Genomic DNA, 20,271 nt, shown 5'->3' on the forward strand with positions numbered 1-20,271 from the left:
TGCTGGGATTAAAGGCGTGTGCCACCATGCCTGGTGAATTACAATTTTTTGACTGTTGAGTCAGAGTCTCACTCTAGCCCAGGCTGACCTGGAACTTACTATGTAGCTCAAAATGGCTTTGAACTAAAGGTGCTCCTCCTACCTTAGCCTCCTGAGTACTGGGATTGAATTACATTTTGATTAACAAGAATTTAATGTGTCTAAGATAATGAAGGAAATTAATGTTCTAAATTTAACTATACTGAAAATGGATATTTCAACTAGAAATTGTATATTTATAATACCATGAGTGTCTCAGACCCAAGAGTGTTTAAACATCCCAGATTCTGTCTAGGATATTCCCCATCAGAACCGGCAATCTTTATTATATCTTTGGGAAATTCGCTGACTTAATTAATTGTATCTTTACAGACCTGACACATATTAGTATGAGTAGCTCTTTAATTAAACAAGAAACAGTTGTCATTCTCCAAAGGCTGACGAAGGCTATAGTTCTCTAACAATATATCATCAATTGATTAGAGAACTAAAAAACTTTCCTTGTAATGAAAATAATTCCTCTCCATAATGATGAAAACATTATCCTCATATCTTCATTTAGGAAACTACCTGCTTCTTGGGAGTTTGATTATCAACTTTACAAATTTTGTAAAACAGCTGAACATATCCACTAATGTAAGTTTTCTGGCGACTTGCACAAAAATGAAAATGAAAATGAACTTGACCCATTCGTTGGCCATATCTATAAGTATATGTGAACTCATCAATTAATTTACAAATCAACACACCAGAGAAGGCAAGAATATCACATAAATGTGGCTAGGCCCCAGTTAAGAAAGATGACAAAGAGTTTTAGAATTGATAGTCTATAATTATCTTCCAGTAGGTTTCCTTTCTGTCTCCAGAATCTTGTCATGGAATCAAAGAGAACACTAATGGCTGCAAGCAGTTGTTGTGAGGTTTGCTGAGCTCAAAAACAGACCTGATTTCAAGACCAGGTAGTGCAGACAGTGTGCATATGTGTGTGCTACTGATAGGAACAGCACATATTATACCTACAATTAATAAGCAACACTAAAGATGAATGTACCACTCATTTATGCTGACCAATAGTTATTAGTTAGCTAAAATTAATTAGCTAACATTGATCTCCCTTCAACAAGTATGATCTTCACGTAAGCATTTCACTTCAACACAAGTGACCTACCCAAGTTGATGTAAGAATAACAATGGGTAGGCTAGGATATAGCTCACTGGACAGAGTGCTTTCCTAGGTTGCACAAGCTCTGGGTTCAATCTCCAGCATGATATAAACCAGTATGATAGTGCACACTCGTAATCCTAGCACTCTAGTGGATACAGGAAATCGGAAGTTCAAGATCATACAGAGACTTTGAAGTCAGTCTGAGATATATGAAACCCTGTCTCAAAAAAAAAAAAAAAAAAAGATAAATCTAGCCAGGTGTGGTGACCAATACCTTTGAGCCAACATTCAGGAAGCAGAGGCTACCCACATAAAGCCAGATGTACAAAGTGGCGCATATGTCTAGTGTTTGCAGCAGCAGGAGGCCCTGGCGTGCCCATTCTCCTTCTATCTCTCCCTCTCTCAAATAAATAATTTTTTTAAAAGACAAATCTAGAATTGATTCTAAGTTAAATATAGTATGGAGCTAGTGTGAATTTTTAAATGGAGAGAGTCACCATGCTACAGAGTGATCTCTTCTAGACAGGGAGAATAATTACATAGGTGAGAATAACCAGGTGAAAGAAAAAAAAAAAATGGTAAGATCAGGAAGGAACTTTTACTTGCTAGTTGTAACATTTGGAAAATATAAAAAACTGACAGGGTTTAAAATATGACAATTGGTTAGAGCAAGACCCTACCTTGAAAAACAACAACAACAAAATGACAAAGATGAGGCCAGGTGTAGTGGTATATACCTTTAATCCCAGCACTAGGGAGGCTGAGGTAGGAGGATCACTGTGAGTTTGAGGCCAGCCTGAGACTACATAGTGAATTCCAGGTAAACCTGGACTAGAGTGAAACCTTATCTTGAAAAACCATCACTACCACCACCACCAACAGCAACAACAAAAAGTAAAAAATTTGGGCTAGAAAGATAGCTTAATGTTTAAAAGCACCTACTTGCAAAACCTGATGGCCCAGGTCTATTTCCCCAGTATCCATGTAAATTTAGAAGCATAAAATGGCACATGCATCTGGAGTCTGTTCTGGCATCTCTCTCTCCCTCTCTCTCTCTGTTTCTCTTCACAAGTAAACAATAAAAACAAAAATAAATAGATGACAATAACTTTTAAATAACAAAAAATTCAGATAGGTTTTAACATTTTGGAGTATTTATTTCCCTTTTTTCACTTGCATAAAAGTGAAATGGTGGTGAATATAATGTTTTTTTTAAATCCTGTTTTCCCACTTATTGTTTATTTTGCACTAAGTGTGGAAATCCTGGTTGGAATGGTTAAATAATAATTTATAGTTATTCCAAACTTTATTTATTTTTTTTTAAATTTTATTTATTTACTTGAGAGCGATAGACACAGAGAGAAAGACAGAGAGAGGGAGAGAAAGAGAATGGGCGCACCAGGGCTTCCAGCCTCTGCAAACGAACTCCAGACGTGTGCGCCCCCTTGTGCATCTGGCTAACGTGGGACCTGGGGAACCAAGCCTCGAACCGGGGTCCTTAGGCTTCACAGGCAAGCGCTTAACCGCTAAGCCATCTCTCCAGCCCCCAAACTTTATTTTGCAGCTTTTTGTATCATGAAATATTTTCCCTTTTAAAATGCATCTTTGAGCCGGGCGTGGTGGCTCATGCCTTTAATCCCAGCACTTGGGAGGCAGAGGTAGGAGGATTGCCATGAGTTCAAGGCCACCCTGAGACTACAGAGTGAATTCCAGGTCAACCTGAGCTACAGCAATACCCTACCTTAGGGGGGAAAAAAAAGCATCTTTGAGCAAAAAGAAAGAAAGAAAAAAGAAAAAGAAAGATGGGAGTTAGATGCCAATATTCTGGAACATTTGCTTGGGTTGTGTGGTAGTTTGAATATGATAGTGAAAATGTAGGGCCCCACAGACTCATGTGTTTTTGTAACTTTAGCCCTTAGCAGGCAGATTCCTGCTAGAGGAGTCGTGTCACTGGGGGCAGTTCTGATTCCAGACCAAAGGAGTAGAGAGAGCAGTTTGAGCTCTGGTGGGGTTCATGCTGTCTGCTGGTACTGGTGTTTGCTTGATGCAGTTGTTTCTCTCTGCCTGGACCTATGGAAGTAAACAGTTTCTTCCACCACTGATGGAGTTTCCTCTGGATTTGTAAACCTTAAATAAGCCTCCTCCTAACTATGTCTGGTCGATGTCTGTCCCAACAACATAGAGCTGACTGAAACAGATTGGGAATAGATTTAATTCACATACCATAAAATTATGTGTTTTTTTTGAGGGGGATGGTAAACCAGAGTTTTACTATGTAACCCAAGCTGGCTTCAAAATCTTGATGTTCCTTCCTTAGTCTTCTGAATGCTGGAGTTATAGTTTTTTCATCACTATTTATGGCAAAATCATGCTTTTGTGTACAGTGTACAATTCGGTGGTCTTAATATAATAATGAAGACATGTAACCATCACCACTAATTTCTGAACATTTTAGCAGGCTTAGGATTTTAAAATTTAAATTTAATACCTTTTCTTTTCTTGTACTTAAGATTGATATGTTGGATAAAAGTTAGTACAGTAATAAAACCTCAGAATGTAAACTTCTGTATATGTCGCAAAGACAGTCACAAAGAATATGTTTACTTGTATTTTGGGGGCAGGGGCTAGAGATCAAACACAGGGCCTTGCCTCATGCTAGGTAAGCACTCTACTACTACATCCCTACATGTTTACATCGATACCACAAGAAGAGTTTCTGCTGGCAGTCATGGATACACTACTGGATCTTTAATCCCAAGCCTGCTTTTATGCACAGCCTTTCTATATGTGCCACCAAGTACAAGAGAAATAGCATCAGACTTGAATAGCTTATCGTATGATATTTCTGATTTACAAAAACATAGCTCCTATAGTCTTCCTAACTCTCTTGGTGTATGGCAATCTGAAAATTTATGCAGAATTGGTTTCCATGGTGGAAGAAGGGTTGTTTCTGAGCAGGTGTGAGTTCTCACTCAGTGTTCTCAGTATTTTTTCTTATTCTATATTAGAAAGTACTCATTTTATTCATGACAATATTACATACAGAAGATGCTCAAAGGTATTAAAGTTTTTGACACACTTTGTTACATTAAGATAACTTTTTATACTTTACTTCTGAAACTAGATTGTTGACTATATGAAGGACCAAATCTGTTTTTGGTTGGCACTGTATTGTCAATTGCTACCTTGAAAATGTCATTGTAAATTGAGGGTTCTAACTTTGCTAAGAAGTCCATCAGGACAAATTCCTAGACATTACTAATAGGGTATAAAAGGCTTAAGAGATGGCTTAGTGGTTAAGGCACTTGCCTACAAAGCCAAAAGACACAGGTTCAATTCCCCAGGACCCACGTAAGCTACATAAACAAGGTAGCACTTGTGTCTGGAGTTCATTTGCAATGGCTAGAGGTCCTGGTGTGCCCATTCTCTCTCTCAAATAAATAAATAAAAGTTGGGCTAGAGAGATGGCTTAGCAGTTAAGACATTTACCTGCAAAGCCAAAGGACCCAGGTTTGATTCCCAGGACCCACATGACCCAGATACACAAGGTAGTTCATGCGTCTGTAGTTCATTTTAGTTTTTCATTTTGAGAGAGAGATAGAAAGAGGCAGATGGGAGAGAGAGAGAGACGGAGAGAGGGAGGGAGAGAATGGGCACGCCAGGGCCTATAGCCACTGCAAACATACTCCAGATGCATGCGCCACCTTGTGTATGCATCTGGCTTACATGGATACTGGGGAATCAAATCTGTAGGCTTTGCAGGCAAGTACTTTAACCACTAACCAGCCCCTACAGCTATTTCTTTCATATTATTGAAATAGTATACACCTAATTACATTTTATACCTTTAAAAACTCAATTGAAATTATTTTGATTCTGAAATTGCATACTGTATTCAAATGTGACTGTTATTCATAAATTATTTGTAGAGATAAATGTTGCAATAAATACAATAACTGTGCTTGATATAACTTCATGGCTTTTATTGTCTTTCTGAGTTTGTATTTTTAATGTTTGCTACACACAGGGATAAGTTTGAAACATCTTGTGCCAGTCTTGAACAGTTCACCTTCTAAAAGTCTCTGTGGAAGTGATCATGCACAGCTAAAACAGTACTTTGCCATTTTCTTTCTTTTCCTCATTTTTGAAAGTAGAAAGCCACTTTCTTTTTCCCTTTCTCTCAGCTTCTTAGGAAGGTTCTCAGAATAAACAGCTGGAGTTACCTACAAATATACAAACTGAAAGGGAAAAAAAATATTATGGTTGGGCTACTTAGAAACCTCCTGGACTAAAGACATACCTGGACAGTCAGCATCATCACACAGGGTCTAAAGCATTCAGGATGGAACAAAGGGGACTGGACTCAACAAAACTGCTGGCTTTCAGGATATAGATAGGTCTGTTTTGCACCGGCGGATGCAGAGTGTCTACCATACCTTGTATCTATCCATTGGGTCTTCCTGTTGCAGCTGACTCTCCCGCATTGCCTGATATTCCTTTTCATATTTCTTTAGCTTTTTGGTTGGTACCTGCAGAGTTTAGAAAAAAAAAGTTAAATAAGACCATTATATAGATAAAAAAGCTTTCTAATTAACTTTCTGGCATTCTAAAGCAGCATTTCCAATTTAAAGGAAGGCTTAGAGCCTGGAGTTGAGGCTAAGAAACTTTTCCTATGAAGGTCCAGGTAGTATATATTTTAGGCTTTGTAGGCTATTTAGTTGACATCATAACTATTCAAATCTGTTGTTATAGCACAAAAGTTGCCATGTGTATTAGATAAGCAAAGAAGTATAGCTGAGTTCCAACAAAGCTTTATTTATAAAAACAACCACAGTATCTATCTCTGTTCAATCATACTGCTGGTATCATAACATTTTTGGTGTATGAATTTAATAATTCTGTAAACTTTAACTATAATTAGGCATAATTCACTTTACCATATTGAAAATGAAATTATTTTAGAACAATATTTACCAGTAATAATTAAATGGACCAAAACAAAAGACTGAAGTTTGACCCTAAAACTCAAAGGAATATAAGATCTTTGTCCTGAATGAAACAATACAACTAGCTCAACAATTCATTTTTTTTTGTAAAAAGACAAAAGAAAACTATGTCACCTTCAAAAGATAGTTGTTTTCTTTTTTCTGACAAGACTAGAATCTTTCAGTGTTAGAATTCTACAAATAAGCATTAGCATGGTATAAAGAACATAGAATTTGCCAGTAGATAAATGACAGTCTAAATGACCTTTATGAACTATGATCCTTCAGCAAACAGGGATTACCTGTTCAGTTTACCTACAGGTTTGATAGGTTTTCTTACCTATGAAATGGCAGGTAAACATATTCTACCTCATCAAACTTATTAGGAGAATAATTGATGTAACAGACAAGGAATCCAAAATACTGTCTGGTTCATGGAAATTAATAATTGAATAAACTATTCAGACAAAAAATAATGCATTATAACGTATTGTGTTCCATATGATGTACCAAATCTAGTTTCATCCTTTCCTTGGATAATCAAAAGGATGTAATTCCTTCTTAGTGGCTCTGGTGAACAAACCCAGGGCCTCATATGTGTTAGGCAAGTGCTCTGACAGGGAGCTACACCATCAACCCTATATATTTCTTTTTGTAAATATTTTACTTTGTTTATTTACGAAAGAGAGACAGAGGCGGGGGGGGGGGGGTAGCAGATAGAGAGAAAGAATGGGCACTCCAGGGCCTCTAGCCACTGCAAATGAACTCCATACTCATGAGCCACCTTGTACATTTGGCTTAGGTACTGGGGAATCAAACCTGGGTCCTTAGGCTTCACAGGAAAACACCTAGCCACTAAGCCATCTCTGCAGCCCCTATCTAATTCTCTTAAACATCAAAAATTCCTTTAATTTTAGATTCTAAAGAAAGAGACTTTAAATTTTATTTTTGTTTTAAAGATTACACATATATAATTTTGTTCAGGAAGAATGATGTGTCTATATCAGTACATACAATACTATTGCTGAAAAGATTTGACTCATCTTAAGCTTCCCCCTCCCCCTGCCCCCACACACACAAGTCCTTTTTCTTTTTGTTTTTTCGAGGTAGTGTCTCACCTGAGCTCAGTCTGTCCTGGAATTCACTATGTAGTCTCAGGGTGACCTTGAACTCTCAGAGATCCTCCTACCTCTGCCTTCTAAGTGCTACGATTAAAGGCATGCGCCACCACACCCAGCTCTCTTTTTTCTTTTCTTTTCTTTTTTTTTTTTTTGAGGTAGGGTCTCAATCTAGCCCAGGATGACCCAGAACTTACTCTGTAGTCCTAGACTGGCCTCCAACTCACAACAATCGTAAGTATTGGGAAGGTGTGTGCCACCACACCCGGCAACAAGTTACTTCTTGTTGACTTCAAACTATGGTATTTAAAAATGTGTGCATAAGTGTGAGAGAGATCCAAAGAGAATGGAAATCACCCAGTATGAAAATAAATACAGCTTTCTGGTAGGAAGATAATTTTAACTCTCTGGCTTCTGGCCAGTGTTTGTTAAATGAAAACAAAGACACCAGGTATCCTTCTCTTCACTCTAATTGCTTTGCTTTCCTTCCCAGTAGCACTGTCATGTGCTATAAGTATCTGCTTTTGACTGCAACTAGGGAGTTTCTCAAACAGGACCCAAGACTGATAGATGGTGCAAACCATTCACTACCCGTGTTATGAGTCGATTCATCTGGCTAATGGGGGAGTACCTCCCAGTCAATCAATAAGTGAGGACATTCTCCAGGGTGTAGCCGAATTGCAAAGCCACTGCTAAATCTTGTCATGAGAAACATTAATCCTTGATTACTCCATCTCCAGAGACCTTCCACAGCACACTGTGACCAGCTAGAGTACAACAGAAAGCAAAGTGCCACCCGCCACCTGCAGGGCTTTACAGATGGTTAGTGAAACAAGGGAAAGATTCAAGATCCTGTGCTAACAAAGCATTTGTCTTAAATATGATGAATTTCTTGAATTTTCTTTTCTATATGTACTAATCATATACTCAGAAATCCAAAAGTAGACTGTCAAAATCATATAGCAAATCACTGGCACTGATCACCCTGGAGCTAAGGGACAAAGGAAGCAAGTCTCAAGGAGCTTCTGCTGGACCTCAGAACAGGGCTATGGAGCAACTAACCACCCGTGAGGAACATCTGCCCCAGCAGCCATTTCCCTACCAGATCAAGAGTACTTTTGTGTTTTTGAAACTGGAATACCATACCACTGGAAACCAGGCTGAACATTAGTCCAGTATTGGAAATATTTTCTACATAGTTCTAAAATGGATCCATTTATTAATAACTGAATTACATATTGCAAGCTTGTTCCCAGAAAATTGTTCAAACAATTACTGAAATTATTTTTTTACATGTGAAATCTAGTTTTTAAAACCAAGCTTGCTATTTATTATGTTAAACAGTTCATTTCAAAGTGAAAATTTTGAAAAAAAAAATGCATTGCACAATCCTAATAAGCAAATCCTTTCCCATCTGGCTGAGACTCTAGGATGTTTGGCTTCATCTTCTTCAGGGAAACAGAGACGGTTCCCAGAACAATATGTTGCTAGGAAACCTTCCAAGCTTATTTATCTTGTGCTGTGGGGTGATACAGAACATCTACCTGTAATTGGCACTATGTGAAAGGCGGAAGAGTGGAGAAGGCAAAGCCAATAGAGCTAATGTGAGACTCTGGTTCTTTATGAGGCAATCAAAGGAAATAACTTGTTACTTAAGATGCAAACAAAATATTTAACATTATATTCCAGGAATAAATAAAAACATATGTTATCCTAGGGAATGGAATATTGAAGCTTGAATGTTTTCTTTTTTTTTAAATTTTTTTTAAATTTATTTGAGAGGGACAGACACAGAGAGAAAGACAGATAGAGGGAGAGAAAAAGAATGGGCGCGCCAGGGCTTCCAGCCTCTGCAAACGAACTCCAGACGCCTGCTCCCCCTTGTGCATCTGGCTAACGTGGGACCTGGGGAACCGAGCCTCGAACTGGGGTCCTTAGGCTTCACAGACAAGCGCTTAACCACTAAGCCATCTCTCCAGCCCAAGCTTGAATGTTTTCTTATTGGAGAAAGGAATTAAATAAAAATTCTCCAGTATGTACTGTCAACTAAAAGAATAAAGGGTCATTAATTAAAAATTATTAGAATTGGAATAACCTATTATCTCAAGACTTTAAATAAAAGTAATAAAGAAGTACACTTGCATGTATTAGGAATCAGCATTCCTTTAAATTGTTTACCTAATTTGGGAGTCCTATTTCATCAACTATCCATCCTTTGCCTTTCCAGAAATTCTTATTTGGCTAAGTTTAAGAAATGTCCTCAGGATAGAAAGATTACCCATTAGTTAAAGGTGTTTGTTTGCTTGCAAAGCCTAAGGCCTAGGTTCAATTCCCCAAACACATGTAAAGCCAGATGCACAATAGGTATCATGTATACCTGGTGACTCAGAATCAGTTAAGTGGGTCTTGAGGGACCTTTGGAGACTGCCTATCCAGTCAACTCTTTCTTTAGGTTGAGGAAACTAATCAAAGGAAACCAGATTGGGATGGAACTAGCTGGCTGCAGCAGAGAAGTCTGAATCTGGGTAGTTCTACTTCCTCTCTGCTTGCACACTATATCCTGGTATTGGGCCATGTGTCAGGTGAAATGCTTCCCAAACTGCACTCATTCCAGGGGCACTTTCACTATTTTAGCCATATCCATATATACTTTACCATTTTTCTTTTTGAAAATGCAAATTTTATTTTGTAAGAAAACACTGTTTAAGTAAGAGTCAAAGTAAAAGAATGGCTGCTCAAAGTTAACTACATTCTGGGCCAGAGAGATGGCTCAGTGGTTAAGGCACTTGATGCAAAGCCTAATGACCTAGGTTTGATTCCCCAGTACCCATGCAAAGCCAAATGCACAGGGTGTTCATGCATTTGGAATTTGTTTGCAGTGGCTAGAGGCCCTGGTTTGCCCATTCTCTCTCCCCAACCCCTCTCTTTCTCTGCTTGCAAATAAATAAAATACAAAATCAAAATAAGATGACTGCATTCTAATTCCTGGAACTGGTAAACGTGTTGCCTCATGGTACAAAATGAATTTTCAGATGTGATTAAAGTTAAGGAGATGGAAATATTTTGGATTATTGAGTGGGCCAGGTGAAACTACCTAAGTCATTAAGAGGAGAGCCTAAGGACTTCCAACAGAGGAAGATGCGACTACTGCAGAAGGCCAAAGAAATCTGATGTTGCTGGCTTTGATGGCAGAAGTAGAGTTCCCTTAGTTAAAGGAATGCGGTAGGTAGCCTTTACACACCGGTGAAGCAAGCGAATAGATTCTTCCTAAGAACCTCCAGAAAGGCGCATACTCCTACCATATCATTCTAGGCCTGTGATCCTCATGGCACCCTTCTAATCTACACATCTTTAAATAACAGATTTATGTCCTTAAAACCACTTGTTTATAGTTATGCTAATGATAGGAAACTAAAACATGTTACAAATATTACTCATTGTTGGGCTGGAGAGATTGCTTAGTGGTTAAGGCACTTGCCTGCAAAGCCTAAGGACCCAGGTTTGATTCCCAGTACCTACTTAAGCCAGATGCACAGGTGGCGCAAGTGTCTGGAGTTTACTGGCCGTAGCTAGAGGCTCTGGCGTACCCATTCTCTTTCTCTCAATCTGCCTCTTTCTCTCTCTCTCGTGTAAATAAATAGAAAGCAAGTATAATGACATATATGTATGAAAATGCAATAATGAAATGCATTGTTTTTGCCAATTTTAATCCCAGCACTTAGGGAAGCTGAGGCAGGAGGATTGGTGTAAATTTGAGGCCAGCCTGTGCTACAGAATGAGTTCCAGGTCAATCTGAGCTGGAGTTACACCATGTTCCCAAAATAAAAAGTTTTATTTAAGCAGGGCATGGTGGCTCACACCATAAACCCCACAACATTTGGGAGACTGAGGTTAGGTGGTCACTGTGAGCTGTAAGTTAGCTTGGGCTAGAATGAGATCCTGCCACAAAAATAAAATAAACAAAAATTAAAAACATTCCTCTCTCTTCATTTACATGTATAAGCATGTAAATAGAAAATAAACTATTAAGCTTTTTGTTACACTTACCTGGATATAAAACTAGACACAGTAAGCAAAAGATAAAAGCCAGGTGGCTCCGCCCAAACTGCAAACTCCTGAAGTCCCTTTCTGTCTTCTCTCTCATCACCACTGGCTGTGCTTGCTCTCTGTTACACCTCTGTAGGCAGGTCTTCTAAGGATATGAGCAACAGCCACTGGTATTCTCATTATGGTTTTATTGCATTTCATTTTTAAAATGCTCATTCAGACTCCCTCCAATGATTCCAGGACCAGCATTTTGAAGGACACTGCATAAGTCAAATGGGAATTTTCATCTATCTCCCTAATAACAACCAAGTGGATATCCATTCTAAATTCTCATTATAAACTCCACTCCCGGTATCTATACCCTCACTCAATGATGAGGGTGATTCTTACTTAGACGTTTTTAGGAAATAATAAAGAAGTGAGTCTTAAGCTGTGATAGGGGAATGGCAAAGGAGTTAAAAATGACCTTCACTGACAGGAAAGGAGAAAACACAGTAATTACTGAGCTGTGTTATTCTATTTTTAAAGATTTTATTTTTTTTTAATTATTTATTTATTTATTTATTTATTTGAGAGCGACAGACATAGAGAGAAAGACAGATAGAGGGAGAGAGAGAGAATGGGCGTGCCAGGGCTTCCAGCCTCTGCAAACGAACTCCAGACGCATGCGCCCCCTTGTGCATCTGGCTAACGTGGGACCTGGGGAACCGAGCCTCGAACCGGGGTCCGTAGGCTTCACAGGCAAGCGCTTAACCGCTAAGCCATCTCTCCAGCCCTAAAGATTTTATTTTATTTTTTTATTATAGTGGAGAAAGAGAGAGAGAGAGAATGAGAGAGAGAATGGGCACACAAGGGCTTCTAGCCACTGCAAATGAACTCAAGACGCATGTGCCACCTTGTGCATCTGGCTTATGTGGGACTTGCAGAATCAAAGCTGGGTCCTTAAACTTTGCAGGCATGCACCTTACCCACTAAGCCATCTCTCCAGCCCCAGCTGCATTATTCTTTTACCACGTTTATTATGCAGGCCTCAGTCAGAGACTTGCGGGAGGAAGACTGCAAAAGAATAGGAGTGTCCTTTCTAATAAATGCTTGTGATTAGAGGTGCTTTGGATTTTGGAGTATTTACAAATATATAATAAAATACCTGGGAGCTAAAACACAAGTCTAACTATAAAATTCATTTAAGCCTAATATACATCCTAAACACAAAACTGGAAGGCTGCTTTTTTAAAATTTTTATTTGTTTGAGAGTGACAGAGAGAGAAAGAGGCAGAGAGAGAGAGAGAGAGAGAGAGAGAGAGAGAGAGAGAGAGAGAGAGAGAGAGAATGGGCATGCCAGGGCCTCCAGCCACTGAAAACAAACTCAGACGCGTGTGCTCCCTTGTGCATCTGGCTTATGTGGGTCCTGGGGAATCAAGCCTTGAACCAGGGTCCTTAGGCTTCACAGGCAAGCACTTAACCACTAAGCCATCTCTCCAGCCCAGGAAGGTGATTTTTTAAAAACAATTTTAGTTCACCTCTGCTTGGAATGAGACCTGTCACACAGTTGGGTATGGATTTCCAGCTCTGGTATCATGTCAGTGCTACAAAGTTTCAGATTATATGGCCAGTCATGGTAGCACATGCCTTTAATCCCAGCACTTAGGAGGCAGAGGTAGAAAGGTCACCATTACATCAAGTCCACCCTGAGACTGCACAGTGAATTCCAGGTCAGCCTGGGCTAGACTGAGACCCTACCTTGAAAAACAAAAAAACGAAACAAACAGAAAAGTTCCAGATTTTAGAACATTTTAGATTCAGGATTTTTAGTTAGGGGTGCTCACCCTGTACACCCAGCTTTGTTCATTCCTTAACTTTTTTTCTTTTCATTTAAAAATCGTGGTGGTGCATGCCTTTAATCCCAGCACTCGGGAGGCAGAGGTAGGAGGATTGCCATGAGTTTGAGGCCACCCTGAGACTACAGAGTGAATTCCAGGTCAGCCTGAGCTAGAGAGAGACCCTCCCTTGAAAAAGCAAAAAAAAAAAAAAAAAAAAAGTAAAGTTCTTCAGGGCATGGTGGCACACACCTTTCATCCCAGCACTCAGGGGGCAGAGGTAGGTGGATCTCTGAGAGTTCAAGAACACCCTGAGACTACATAGTGAATTCCAGGTCAGCATGGGCTACAGTGACACTCTACCTTAAAACAAAAAACAAAACAAAACAAAGCAAAGCAAAAAGTATAGTTCTCATTTCTCATTCATTATTTTTATATATAACAAAGTAGAGTAGATAGATGTCTTAAGTTTATTCTATATTATTATTATTATTATTTGGTTTTCAAGGTAGAGTACACTAACTTCAAATGAACTTGCTATAATAATCTTCACTTCACAAATCATATCCAGCAGTTATCACCTTATTTTGACTTTTTTGTTTTCATTGCTTATTTGAATACTGTGGTGGTTTGATTCAGGTGTCCCCCATAAACTTAGGTGTTCTGAATTCTAGGTTCCCAGCTGATGGAGATTTGGGAATTAACTCCTCCTGGAGGCAGAGTATTGTTGGGGGTAGGCTTATGGGAATTATAGCCAGTTTCCCCTTGCCAGTGTTTGGCACACTCTCCTGTTGCTATTGTCCACATTATATTGGCCAGGGGGTGATGTCTACTCTCTGCTCATGTCATTGTTTTCCTCTGCTATCATGGAGCTTCCCCTCGAGTCTATAAGCCAAAATAAACCCCTTTTCCCCTAAAGCTGTTCTTGGTTGGGTGATTTCTACCAGCAATGTGAACTTAACTGCAATACTTATTGAAATGTGAATTTCATAAATTCATTTTTAATTTATAGAATATATTTCCCTTGTATTTATTATTTAATTTCCTGATTAGCAAATATGATATTTCTTTGTTTAATAGCTTAACTTCTCCTTTACACCACAGACCATAACGTTTTCTAGTTACTAGTAGTATAATAGAACCTTAAGTAACAATTTCAGAATGCACCTACTATATTAACTCAAGGAAAACTTACATGGAGTAGAGAAATAACAACACTGAAAAATACAAATCTGGAGAGCTTCAACCTGTTCTATGCTCTATAATGTAAAGGGCATGATCTTTTGTTCAAGTATATAAATTTTAGGACAAACTGATAGAACTTAAGGAGGGAAAAGTACATAGGCTATACCAGTTCCTCAACATCAAGTACTACTGACATTTGGGTCAGATGACTTTTGGTTTTCTTGCAGTGTTGCGGACTGTATCTAAGGCCTTGCACATGTTAGGCAAGCATTCTACCTGTGAGCTATATGCCCAGCCCAGGTTGGATGAATTTTGTTTGGGTATACATCCCATTCCCAAGTCCCTGGCATCCCTTATGTGTGGTACTTACCTTTGAGTGGCTAACACAAAACTTTGACCAAGAGCAGCTGATGAAAGGAAAGGATTTACTTTGGCATACAATCTCAAGGGGAAGGTCATGATCATAGGAGAAAGCATGGCACAAGCAGAGACTGCCATAGCAGGTGAAAAACAGCAACAGAAGAGTGAGATGGAGCTGGGCTCTGGCAAGAAAGAGCTGGCTACAACACCTTAAAACCTACCCCTACCCTCAAAATTGCAACCAGTCTGGAACCAAACATTCAGAACACATGGGTTTATAGAGGACAACTAATTCATATCACCACACTAGCCACTTATCTCACCTACAAAGGCTTATCATGTCGGTTTGTTGCTGTGACAATTAGGATACTTAGATGTTTCAAACTAGTGGGGAAAGGTATGTTCAACATGAGATCTGTACTGAATTTACTGAGCTAACCTGTCAATAGACAGAGGAGGCTGCTTGTGATATCTGCTTTTCTTTCTCTCTCTCTCTTCCTTCCTTCCTCTTTCTCTCTCTCTCTCTCTCTCTCTCTCTCTTTCTTTCTTTCTTTCTTTCTTTCTTCTTTTTCTCTCTCTCTCCCCCTCTTCTTTTTCTTACCCCCTTTTTAAAAATTTATTTAGGACCTAGGGTCTCATTCTATAACCTAGGTTGGACTTGGACTATAGGCAAAAATGGCTTTGACTCCTGATATTCCTGCCTCCACCTCCTGAGTGTTAGTATTACAGGTATGTTTTTTCATAATGTCTCACTCTAGCCCAAGCTGACCAGGAACTCACCCTGTAATCCAGGCTGGCCTTGAATTCACAGTGATCCTCCTACCTCTGCTTCCCAAGTATTGGGAGGATTAAAGGCGTGCACTACCATTCCTGGCCCTCTGTTGTTTTTGATCAGCAGTAATTGGCATTAAGAGAAGTATGACAGGGTGGGGAGATGGCTCAGATGATAAAGTGCTTGCTTTGCAAGCATGAAAAACTGAATTCCAACCCCAGACATATTAAAAAAAAAAAAAGCCTTGCATGGCAGTGTGTTTATAATCCCAGTGCTGGGAAAGTGTAGGCAGGCAGATCCCTAGGGCTCACTGGCCAGCCACTTTATCCTAATTAGGCAAGTTCCAGGCCAATGAAAGAACCTGTCAAAAAAAAAAAAAAAAAAAAGTGCCTGAGCAGCATGTCCTCTTCCCTCCACATGCATATGTGCATATACACTTAAACACATGCAAAGAAAAAAGTTTTATATCAAAACTTTTTCTAGTCAGGCACAGTGGTGCTTGCCTTTAATCCCAACACTCTGGAGGCAGAGGTAGGAGGATCTGTGAGTTCGAGGCCACCCTGAGACTATATAGTTAATTCCAGGTCAGCCTGGACCAGAGTGAGACCCTACCTCGAAAAATAAAAACAAACATTCTAGCAGTTTTATTGCTAACTTAAAAAATGGTATTTAAGAGCTGGAGAAATGGCTTAGTGGTTAAGCGCTTGCCTGTGAAGCCTAAGGACTCCGGTTCGAGGCTCGATTCCCCAGGACCCACGTTAGCCAGATACACAAGTGGGCGCATGCATCTGGAGTTCGTTTGCAGTGCCTGGAAGCCCTGGCATGCCCATTCTCTCTATCTATCTGCCTCTTTGTCTCTCTCTGTCACTGTCAAATAAATAAATAAAAATGAACCAAAAAATATTTTTAAAAAATGGTATTTAAGCCTCTTAAGGCAAGTTATTCAAAACTGAAAATAAGAAAACTGAAGACAGGTAACTTATCCTGGGTCACAGAGCTAGCAAATCAGAATTAGGAATGGGGTCTAGACAGTCATCCTCCATAATATTCCCTCTTCACTCTCCTCTTTTGTTTGGGACTAGAGCATTTAAGCAAAGCTGAGAGTCTGGACAGAGTGCCAAATACATGTCTAGTTTCTATAGATTCCTAAGTACAACAACAGATGATCACAAAGGGAGATCAGGAGGAGGTTTGCAAGGCAAGGGGAAGAGAGTGGAGAGCACCTCTGTGAGGATTTTCATCACGTAAGCTTCTTGCTCTGTTAAAAACTGTAGCATCTTCCCCTGGGCTCAAAAGAAACATTGAGTCAGTCACTCATAAGAAGCTATTTCTGAATGCTTAACGAATCTGCTTCTCTATTTTAAAAACAAAAGCTAAAAAAAAGAAAAAAAAAAAGAAAAAAGAGCCAGGCCTGGTAGTGCAGGCCTATAATCCAGCTACTAAGAAGGATCATGAGTTCAAGGCATGCATGGGTAATTTAGTGAAACCATGTCCCAAAATAAAAATAGAGTTGGGCATAGTGGTGCATACCTATAATATAAGGATTTGAGAGATAGAGGCAGGAGGATCAGAAATTGAAGCTACATAGTAAGTTCAAGCCCAGCCTAAGCTATGTGGGACACTGTCTCTAAACAAACAAATAAACAAGCCAAACCAAACAAACTGTGGGGAGGAGTTATGTCTCAGTGCTGAACAAAACAGCAGACTGGAAGCAGCTTATGGAAGGAAAGGGTATATTTCTGGCTTACTTTTTTTTTTTTTTTTTTTTTTTTTGAGGTAGGGTCTCGCTCTGGCCCAGGCTGACCTGGATGGAATTCACTATGTAGTCTCAGGGTAGCCTTGAACTCACAGTGATCCTCCTGCCTCTGCCTCCCGAGTGCTAGGATTAAAGGTATGCGCCACCACGTCTGGCTCTGTCTTACATTGTTGAGGAAAGTTTTCGTCATTGCAGGAAAAGCATGGCAGAGCACACAGCCAGGCACCCCGTCTCCATAACAGCATGGACAGAGTAGAGTGTGCGAGCTGGCACTGGTAAGTGGAACTGGACTATAAAATGTAAAGCTGTCCCCAGTGATACACCTCCTTCAGGAAGGTTCTATTCTATCCACAACACTACTCCACTGGGGAATTAAGTATGAGGCTTAATCACAAGCATGGAGGTGATGGAAGACATTTTTATACTGAAACCACCCCACAAACAAGTTCAGCGGTAAAATGCTTACTTAGCTGTATAAGGCCCTACTTTCAATCCCCAGTACTGCCAAATAATTTAAAAAATTATTAATGGCTAAAAATGATGGTAAGTAAATATTTATTTAAAAACAAAATGAGGGCTGGAGACATGGCTGAGCAGTTAAGGCACTTGCCTACAAAGCCCAAGGACCCAGGTTTGGTTCCCCAGGACCAATGTAAGCCAATATGCACAAGGTAGTGAATGCATCTGAGTTCATTTGCAGTGGCTAGAGGCCCTGGCTCTATCTATCTATCTATCTATCTATCTGTCTGTCTGTCTGTCTGTCTGTCTGTCTGTCTATCTATCTATCCATCATCTATTTATTATCTATCATCTGCCTCTCCCTCTCTCTTAAATAAATAAATAAATAAGTAAAATGAAAAGGCTCAAATGACCTAAGTTAATATGTTTCAAAGTAAATCTTCCTGGTAGTCTTAAACCCAAATACTTAAAAAATTAATATGATAGACCAAAGGTACCAGCCATTATGTATTGCAACGTGCACTCTAGATAAATAGGCATAAAATATAGTGTCTGGAAATTTAGAGCAATCTGAGGGTTCCTAATGTAGCGTCACAGTCACATCTGCAAGGACTTATCAATTAAGAGATAAGTGCATCAGTAGTAACTGAAATTCTAATAGACAGTATGGAGGAGTGTAAGTTAAATGACTTGGGGAAAAATGGAAGGACATCTAAGAAGAATGGCCTTTACCTATAGGTTTCACTTTTCAGACTAGATAGCAAGAGAAATTACTTTGACTCTGAGCTTTCAGAACTAAAAGAAGGGAACTATTTGTGAATGACATTTTAGTACATGAAACTAGGAGGTAAAACTCTACAGAACAGCAGAGCATATAAATTATTATTAGGTGAATTCCAATACTTAAGGAGCATAAAGGCTTAGGGAGTTAAGGTAAGAACAAGACATATAATACACTCTCATTTCTTACTCCAATTCTAACTCTCAAGGGTACAAACATCAAATTACTAAGTAAGTAGTCTTTTCCTGAATTCATATTAACATACAACTTATGGTGATGCCCTTGCTTTTGTCTCATGATATGTCAGCTATCCCAAATTGCTAAGGCCTAATGGTACACACAGCTGTGACAGGTTCCTGGACTCATTCATGAGTAATTGTTTGGTATGATGTTAGCCACTTCCCCATATTCCTGGCTCACTGTAGAATGTAGCATGCTCATCAAACTGTCTATGAAAGCTTCTGAAATATTGATTTCTACTTTCTTTAGCTCATTTCAGATATAAACTGTGGTTCTGATGCTGCAGCAACTTTAGGAGACTTACATTTTATAGAATCTGATTATCTATTTATAATTTTCTCATTTTAAGATCTAATTCAGCACACTATCATTGTGGAATTCCTTGGCACTTCTGTTCTTGAGCTTTCTTATCAATAAATAATATCTAGAAGTAGAGAAATTTCTATATGTTTATGTTGAGAATAACCAGCTTTATAATTTCTGGTCTAGAACTTCTAGTGAGCACAGCCTACATTATCCAATAGCTAACTCTATACCATCATTTAAATGGTTCACATTAGAGAAATTTTAAATCTGTATTCATGTCCCGCTGTATCCCCAGTCTGCTCTTTCTTCACTGTTCATCTCCCATCTAGAAGAGAATAAATTTGTAAGGTTAGAAAGGACTGATTGTTTTGATGCTCTAAAATATTTCAAGCATCTATATATAAGTATTTTGGAAGTAAAGAAAAATCATATTCTTTTAAAAAATATTTTAATGTATTTATTTGCAAGCAGAGAGAAAGAAAGAGTGAGAGAATGGGCATGCCAGGGCCTCTGGCCAATAGAAATAAATTCCAGATGCATGTGCCACCTTGTGCATTATATAGGTCCTGGGAAACTGAACCTTGGCCATTGGGCTTTGCAGGCAAGCACCAAAACTGCTGAGCCGTACCTCTGCAGCACAAATCATACTCTTTGAAGAACAACTGTTTGGCCAACACAATTTCTCTTCAATACTGATGTGTTGAAGGTGTATGTATGTATAGGTGGTTTAGGGGATAAAACGGCTTATGCATGAAACTGTGTCTTGCCAAATACTGGTTACATAATGTTATAAGCATTTTACTTTAACCTATTTGTCAGAACTTGAACTTACATTGATAGTAGAGTAACACAAACTACCACTACTGCCACAAGCACTGCCTTTTATTGGGCACATAATGCACATTGGAATAAGTGATTAAGCACTCAACATAAATTGTAGCCTTCACAAAAGATAAGTGTACCTACATCTGCTTTATAAACTGAAAAAGCTGAAAACGACTAAGTAACATGCGCAGGTGCCATCACAATGACAGATCCCACAGGCCCTTTGACATAGAAGCTAAGACCTAATTATATGCGTTACATGACCCTCACCTACACTACCATCATTAGCCAGCCAGCACACATGGCTCTCAATGTGGGACCTCCACAGGCATGATCAGGAGCGAGTTCCAAGTACTGAGCCACTCCACTCAGAGATAAACAAACCATTATTTTCACACCTGACTACAAGATAATGA

At 39.1% G+C, this 20,271-nt stretch overlaps 1 protein-coding gene across 7 annotated transcripts in view; it reads right to left on the bottom strand.

Annotated features, from left to right (window-relative positions):
* The window catches only part of Rabgap1l (RAB GTPase activating protein 1 like), a 682,536-nt gene that overhangs the window by 35,431 nt on the left and 626,834 nt on the right, over positions 1 to 20,271 (bottom strand). For 6 of the 7 annotated variants that reach the window (XM_045141715.1, XM_004658772.3, XM_045141714.1 and 3 more), the window contains one exon: positions 5,641 to 5,733. In XM_045141715.1, the coding sequence (XP_044997650.1) occupies positions 5,641 to 5,733 (93 nt within the window). Of the gene's footprint in view, positions 1 to 5,172; positions 5,443 to 5,640; positions 5,734 to 20,271 lie in introns of those variants that run through there. The other variant, XM_004658773.3, reaches the window with a different exon arrangement.

The sequence above is a fragment of the Jaculus jaculus genome, chromosome 1 (assembly GCF_020740685.1).
Source record: "Jaculus jaculus isolate mJacJac1 chromosome 1, mJacJac1.mat.Y.cur, whole genome shotgun sequence".
NCBI lineage: Eukaryota > Metazoa > Chordata > Mammalia > Rodentia > Dipodidae > Jaculus > Jaculus jaculus.